The 8,008-nt window shown below is 43.3% G+C and overlaps 2 protein-coding genes across 2 annotated transcripts in view; one reads left to right on the forward strand and one right to left on the reverse strand.

The window, feature by feature from the left end:
• The first annotated feature begins 1,536 nt into the window (after positions 1–1,536).
• On the forward strand, positions 1,537–3,456 carry LOC135092328 (trichohyalin-like). Its single transcript, XM_063990779.1, has one exon. The coding sequence runs from the start codon at positions 1,537–1,539 to the stop codon at positions 3,454–3,456; it is 1,920 nt and encodes a 639-aa protein (XP_063846849.1).
• A 3,450-nt stretch (positions 3,457–6,906) lies between these two features.
• LOC135092329 (uncharacterized) overlaps positions 6,907–8,008 on the reverse strand; it is an 8,835-nt gene continuing 7,733 nt past the window's right edge. Inside the window, exons 2-3 of the mRNA XM_063990780.1 lie at positions 7,670–7,734; positions 6,907–6,959 (exon numbers count right to left, since the gene is read on the reverse strand). Coding sequence (XP_063846850.1) covers positions 6,907–6,959; positions 7,670–7,734 — 118 coding nt within the window. The remainder of the gene's footprint in view (positions 6,960–7,669; positions 7,735–8,008) is intronic.

Genomic DNA, 8,008 nt, shown 5'->3' on the forward strand with positions numbered 1-8,008 from the left:
CACACACACACACACACACACACACACACACACACACCCTGAAGCTGTCCAGACTATCCACCAGGGACAGTGAGGCCCTAGAGAAGTTTGGAAGGGGACTTCTGAATCATCCACGTCTCAGAAACATGCTGCCGCCTGACGCGCCTCGCCATACCCGTGCCACCAGACACCACAATAAGATAACGCCCCTAAAGGCGCCACGTACGGACCGGTACAGACTCAGTGCGATTCCCACCATGGTGCGAGCCATCAATCAATAGTCTCTTCTAGATTTGACTTACCTTTAGGATTAATGTCAAGTATTTCCCCACCCCCAATGTACATTTTCAGTTTGTTGACTGCCTAAAGAATAAACCGTTTATTATTATTATTATTATTATTATTACACACACACACACACACACACACACACACACACACACACACACACACACACACACACACACACAACAAAACAAAAAATTTATTAATTAATCATTTATTTAATTAAAAAATATAAATTTTGTGGATATCTATCAAGAAGAGAGAGAGAGAGAGAGAGAGAGAGAGAGAGAGAGAGAGAGAGAGAGAGAGAGAGAGAGAGAGAGAGAGAGAGCAGTGGGGGTAAGTGATGGTGGTGGTGAGTGGGATGAAGGGTTGATGCTGTGTTTCTCTATATACTTTTTCTTTTCTTTTCCTTCTTCGTCTTATTCTTATTCCTGTAATTTTGTAGTGAGCAACAGATGGTGCTGCGACACATCTCATGAAATGATTCTTCCACTCAGATTATTTAACCAAAGCATGTTACACTAAACGAAGAAAACACTACATGCATATATACAAAATAAAACATTGAGGTTAATCAGTGTTGTTCAGAATAATGACCATCCTGTGTCCTCAGGTCACAATGATCCAGCTCCTGCTCTTCTTGCTTCCTCACTGATGCACGTAAGGGTCACGGCTCCTTTTCTTCCCTTGGATGTGTAAACGCGGAACTGAACTTACACAGTGACACGAGAATGTCGCAGTGTAAGTCATTTTAGCTCACCCCAAAACTAAACGTCAGTTACATTTTGTGAATCGTTAACTCTGGCGAGGTTTTCCAAGGCTCTAAATGGCTCTCAGACCGTGGTGGCGTGAAAATGTTAGTGAGATATTAGTGCATAGGTGCTCGTGTATCGATAGAGACTCAGATAACAGAGATAACTGACTGAGGGAAATTAATATTTAGACAAGTAATATACTGAATCATATAAATGTATTATATCTATTGTTTTGAAGTGAGTGTTCATGATTGCAGTGTTGGTTTGGCAAAAATTAAATATCATTAATGGAAAGGGTGCATCTCTGTTGCCGATGAAAAATAATCTTAATTCTTTACCTTCTTTCATTCTTGTCTCTGATTGGCTAAAGTCCTTATCACATTCTAGAACCAAGGTCTTTCATTGGCCCATCTGGTGGATGCCAAAGTGCTTTAGCTCCAAGCTGCTGAGTGGCTGAAGAAGCGACCGCTGAGGTATACTAACAGTCAGCTCAGGTTTTCAGTAAGACTGGCCAATGCCTGGATTTTCTACAGAAGATTTTGGCACATCGCTGAATAATACAAGATTCAACAAGAAGAACAAGAAACAACAGTCTATGGACGCTCACGAGACCCTCGGTGAGAAGAACACGGAGAAAATGAAACAGACCAAGCACCACAGCAAGAGGAGGAGCTTGGAAAACCTCCAAGACTGCACCGGTCATAAGAAAACAAACACTGAAGGGGTTATGGAACCCAAAAAGCAGAGGAATAACTTAAAAACCAAGACGCGGATGAGGATGGAATATTTGTATCCGATTATAGACCCCAACAAGAAGAGGAAGAAGCAGGACATGGAGGGCGATGAAAACCAGAACAAGAAGACCAAGAAAGACACGGAGGACCACGAGAAGCAGTACAAGAACACGAAGAAGGACACAGACGACCACGAGAAGCAGGACAGGAAGACGAAGAGGGGCACGGAGGACCACAAGAACCAAGACAAGAAGAGGAAGAAGGACACGAAGGATCACGAGAAGCAGGAAGAGAAAAGCAAGGACAAGGAAGATCACGAGAACCAACACAAAAACACCAAGGGAGAAGGCAGGAAAAACCGAAGGAAAGGGTGGAATATGGAGTGCTGTAAACGGATTAAGGACTGCATCAAGAAATGGAACAAGAAGGATAATGAAGACTACGAGGAACAGGCCAAAAAGAGCAGCACGGAGAAACGTGAGAGCCAGGCCAAGAAGAGGAAAGGTAAGAGTATTGAAGACCATGATAGCCAGGCCAAGAAGAGAAAGGGGCAGGGCAAAGAGGACCATGACACCCAGGTCACGAAGAAGTTGCACGACAAGGAGGAACATGACAGTCAGGCCAAGAAAAGAAAGAGGCAGGACAAGGAGGAAGATGACACCCAGGCCAAGAAAGTGAAGAGGCAGGACAAGGACAAACATGACACACAGGCCAAGAAAAGGAAGAGGCAGGACAAGGAGGAACATGAAACCCAGGCGAAAAAGGGGAAGAGAGAAGAGAAAGAGCCAAAGAAGAGGAGGCCGCTGGAGAATTATAAGCGTATCCTTGATCACCTCAGGAAGAGGGGAGGGCGGGACAGCAGCAACGTGCTGAAGCTGAAGGTGGAGGCCGAAAGAGTCAAAAAGAAGAGGAGTGTGAGCGAGTACTGCCGTGTTCATCTTGAGGAAGGACACATGACGGATGCGACCGTGCGCGGCCATCCATGTCTTGTCTTTTTTGACACCGGCGCCTCAGCCAGCATCATGTTCCTGTCACTGGCTAAGAGAGCGGGCCTCCTCACGGGCCGCGAGAAGACAGAAAAAATACTCTTCTCTACCTGGAATGGCATCCTGTTGCTGGACGTGATCATGCTCGACGAGGTACTGTTGGTGCTGAAGGACGGCCTTGCGGTCAATACGCCCATGTTGGTGTTTCCAAAGGAGGCGGAGATCACCTCTCGCAACGACGTGATAGTGCTGTCCATGAGCCGCCTGCAGGAGGCTGAGATGCGGCAGGACTTCCATCACGACGGTAGCAGCACCCTGTTCCTACGTCACCCGGAACGTCTGCGGCGGAGACCTCAGCCAGGGCGCGAAGGGAAAGTGTTCGCGTTTGCCGCACAAGCACAAGGCGTCGAGGAGCCGCTGATGGTGCTGCTGGACACATGCTCTACTATACCATTCTCTATCACCAAGATCGGCCGGTACAACGTGCGGTGCAGGACAGGAAGCGAGACTGCGCTGCCGACACGAGTCATTCTGCAGTTTGGCAGCGGCACACTCACAGTGCAGATGAACACCAACCAGGGGGTTAGCAACTTCGACTTTGTGTTTGGACGACCGCTGCTCTGTAAATTACGAGCAGCAATAGATTATGTTGATTCGACCATGACGTTGAAGCTCAACAGAAAACAATTCTGCCTCGACATCTTCCCTCACTGAGCGAGCCGCCCTCCCGCGTCCCCTCTCCCCTCTTTTTTTTTTTTTTTTTTACTTAATTCATTTTTTTTTTTTTTTTATGTATCATGGAGATCAGCAGAAGGAAAAAAAATATATTAAAAAGCCTGCACAAATGTAGCTCACAAAAAGAAAATAGGAGTAGTGACCTGGGTACAGAAATAATTTGGATTAAGGACATTAGACAAAGTGTTCCGGATTAAGGATGTTAAATGAAGAAAATAGTCTGGATTAAGGATAGTGGATTAAGAAAATATTATTATTATTATTATTATTGTGAAAAAATTTACAATAATAATAGTATATTAACGGAAAAGTCTGGATTAAGGATAATGGATTAGGAAAATAGTTAGAATTAAGGATAGTGGATTAGAACAAAACTCTGAATTAAAGATACTGGATTAGAAAAATAGTCGGAATGAATGCTAGTGGACTAAGAAAATAGTATCGATTAAGGATACTGAATTAAGAAAATGGCCTAAATTAAAGATAGTACATTAAGAAAATACTCTGGATTAAGAGTAGAGGATTAAAAATACTCGAGATTAACGAAAGAGGATTAAAAACAGTCTGGATTAACGATAATGGATTAAGAAAGTAGTCTCCATTAACACTTAAACTGCGGACAAAAAATAAACATCATGCACGGCGAAAATCTAAATGCAGAAGTAAATAATGAATGAGGAGATTGTGATGTGAAATACTACAGCACATGGAAGTGGTACAGAAAATATTAGGGCAACACAAGGAACTCAAAAAGCGCGCCAAAATTTCACTTGCCGGGTAGAATGATGACGACAGGAGAAAGCTCTCGCTCACTCTCGCTCTGGCTCCGGCTGTCGCTCTCTCTTCTCCTCTCTCCTTTCCGTTCCTTTCTCTTCTCTCATCTCTCCTCTCCTCTCCTCTCTTCTCTCCTCTCCTGTCCTCTCCTCTCTCCTCTCCTCTCCTCTCCTCCCTCCTCTCCTCTCCTCTCCTTTCTCCTCTCCTCTCCTCTCCTCTAATTTACTCTCTCCTCTTCTCTCCTCTCCACTTTTCTCTCCTCTCCTCTCCTCTCTTCTCTCCTCTCCTCTCTCCTCTTCTCTCCTTTCTCCTCTCTTCTCCTCTCCTCTCCCTTCTTCTCTCCCTTCCTCTTCTCTCTCTCCCTCTCCTCTCTCCTCTCCTTTCTCCTCTCCTCTTTCCTCTTTTCTCCTCTCCTCTCTCTTTTTTTTCTCTTTTCCTCTGCTCTCTTCTTTTCTTTCCTCTCCTCTTTTCTCTCCTCTTCTTTTTTCTCTCATTTCTTCTCTTATCTTTTCTCCTCTCTTCTTCTCTCTCCTTTCCTCTTCTCTCTCCTCTCCTATCTCCTCTCCTCTTTTCTCCCTTTTCTTTTTTCGTATCTCCTTTCCTCTCCTCTCCTCTCATATCCTTTTTCCTCTCCTGTTTTCTCTCTCTTCTCTTCTCTTCTCTTCTCTTTTCTTCTCTCCTCTCCTCTCCTCTCCTCTTCTCTTTTCTTCTTTCCTCTTCTCTTCTCTTCTCTCCTCATAACCTCTCTTAACTTTTCTCCTCTTCACTCCTCTTATCTTCTCTTCCCCTTCCCTGCCTTCATATTAAATGACATTTTCTCTCTCTTCTCTTCTCTTCTCTCCCCTTCTCTCATCTCCTCTCTTCTCCTGTCCTCTCCTCCCCTCTCCTCTCCTTTCTCCTCTCCTCTCCTCTCCTCTCCTCTCTTCTCCTCTCTCCTCTCCTTTCTCTTCCTCTCTCCTTTCCTCTCCCCTCTCCTCTCCTCGACTCTCCATTTTCCTCTACCCTCTCCTCTCCTTTCCTCTCCTCTCCTCTCCTCTCTCCTCCTCTTTCCTCTCCTCTATCCACTTTTTTCTACTGTTTTCTCTCCTCTCCTCTTTATTCTCGTCTCCTCTCCTCTCTTCTCCTCTCTTCTCTCCTCTCCTCTCATTTAATCGAATCTCTCATCTTCTCTCTCCTTTTCTCTTCTCTCTCTCCTCTCCTCTCCTCTCCTCTCCTCTCCTCTCCTCTCCTCTCCTCTCCTCTCCTCTCCTCTTCTCTTCTTCTTCTTCTTCTCTTCTCTTCTCTTCTCTTCTCTTCTCTTCTCTCCTCTCCTCTCCTCTCCTTTACTCTCATCTTCTCTCCTTTTTTTGTCCTCTTTTCTCTATCTTCTCTAGAATCCTCTCCTCTCCTCTCCTCTCCTCTCCTCTCCTCTCCTTTCTTCTCCCGTTCTCTTCTCTTCTCTCCTCTCATCTACTCTCTTCTACTATAGTTAGTGCTTTCTCTTTTTCTTGTCTTCTTTTCTGTTTGATTCCGAGAGAGAGAGAGAGAGAGAGAGAGAGAGAGAGAGAGAGAGAGAGAGAGAGAGAGAGAGAGAGAGAGAGAGAGAGAGAGAGAGAGAGAGAGAGAGAGAGAGAGAGAGAGAGAGAGAGAGAGAGAGAGAGAGAGAGAGAGAGAGAGAGAGAGAGAGAGAGAGAGAGAGAGAGAGAGAGAGAGAGAGAGAGAGAGAGAGAGAGAGAGAGAGAGAGAGAGAGAGAGAGAGAGAGAGAGAGAGAGAGAGAGAGAGAGAGAGAGAGAGAGAGAGAGAGAGAGAGAGAGAGAGAGAGAGAGAGAGAGAGAGAGAGAGAGAGAGAGAGAGAGAGAGAGAGAGAGAGAGAGAGAGAGAGAGAGAGAGAGAGAGAGAGAGAGAGAGAGAGAGAGAGAGAGAGAGAGAGAGAGAGAGAGAGAGAGAGAGAGAGAGAGAGAGAGAGAGAGACTTCTCCTGCCCAGAGCCATCATTCTCCGGCAAGTCAAATCTTGGCGTGCTTTTTGGAGTTTGTTAAGTTTGCTGTAATACATAATGTACCACTTTCATGTGCTGTAACATTTCACATCACCGTCTTGTCATTCATTACACTGTATGCTTTTGTATTTAGATTTTCGCCTTGTGTTATGATGTCTCTTTCCGTCCGCAATTTAAGGATTAAGGATAGTGCATTAAGAAAGTAGTCTGGATTAAGGATAAAGGATGGATAAAGGATATATTCTCTATTAAGGATGTTAAATTACGGAAATAGTATTGATTAAGGATAGTAGATTACGAAAATCTGCATTGAGGATAGGTGATTAAATAAATTGTCTGGATTAAGGATGTTAGATTAACGAAATATTCTGCATTAAGGACACTGGTCTAAATAAACAGTCTCAATTAAAGATACTGGATGAAATAATTGTCTGCATTAAGGAGAGCAGATTAAGAAAATAGCCTGAATTAAGGACAGTAGATTGAGAAGGTATTCTTGATTAAGGAAAGTGAATTTAAAGACATTCCTTGGATGAAGGTCATTACGTTAAGAAAAGACTTTAGACTAAGAATTATATACAAAATAGTATGTACTCAGGAACGAGGGACTGAAATGTTCTTCAAAGGAGCAAAGGCTGTGCTTATATATAGATATAGAATTTTCATATTGTAATTTCTTATGAGAGTTTGAAACTATGGTCCATATTCTTATTTGCTGTGTGCTGGTGACCTGTCGATTAATATGTTTAGAGACTTTAACAGAAACATAAGTATAAAAGATTTATCATTCTTTTCCTTTTCCCTCTTCCCGTGGAAGAGGGAAAGTCGAGAGATGACAACTAAACTAGTGAAAGTGTCTGTGATAGATGTTATATTGCTTGGTAGCTAAGGATGAGCAGGCAACGATCAGTGGGGTATAGTGAAGATAAGGCATATTACCACAAGGGATATGAATATCAAACACTGCTTACAGATTAAATACTGATATCTAAAGAACTATCACCACTACACAGAGAAATGATAGTTACAGAAGAGCTTTAAGGTGAAACAAGGCAAACTAAATTGTTGAAGAACATTACGGATAGCGATACAGAAGATAATTCAATGACAATGATCATGATGAGAAGAATGATTAGTCAGGCGACAAAATGAACATATTTCAAAGCGTTATATTCACCTAGTTCTGAGCAAGATGTCATCATTAATCATGAGGAAGACTTCAGGTCTAAACGGAAACAAGATACACGGAAACAACATAAACACGAAAGCAGGTACCAAGAAGCTACCACCACCCTGATAAATAAGAGACGAGACGTGACCACCGAGGAGAACAACAAGATGCGGTGAGTCATCACAAGACTAACAGAGCCGCAGATTAGCACCAGATTACGAGAAGAGGTGGCTATCACTGAATTAGTATACGAGGGACGCAGAGCTCACCGGAAGCAGATGACCTGGACAACACGGACAGCCGGCACACCATACGAATCGCCGCCTTCTTGTTCCTGATTAGAAGATGCGATTACAAAACTTATTTGAGAATTAACCTTATTGAAAGTTAAGGGAAAACAAACTGTATGATTAAAGTATGGGAACATAAGTATAGTTACTTGAAAGTGGACCTTACGGAAAATATAGGAGAATGAAGCTTATGATCAAAGTAGGAGAAAATAAATACAGTTACTCTAAAATTAACCTTATTGAAAGATATAGGAAAATTAACTGTATGATCGAAGTGTTGGAAATTAAATCCTATAGCAACGGAAGCCTTGTTGGGGC

Source organism: Scylla paramamosain, chromosome 39, assembly GCF_035594125.1.
Source record: "Scylla paramamosain isolate STU-SP2022 chromosome 39, ASM3559412v1, whole genome shotgun sequence".
In the NCBI taxonomy this organism is placed as follows: Eukaryota; Metazoa; Arthropoda; class Malacostraca; order Decapoda; family Portunidae; genus Scylla; species Scylla paramamosain.

Excerpts from the sequence above, each read along its gene's own strand:
- LOC135092328 (XM_063990779.1), top strand. The coding sequence starts at position 1,537 with ATGCCTGGATTTTCTACAGAAGATTTTGGCACATCGCTGAATAATACA.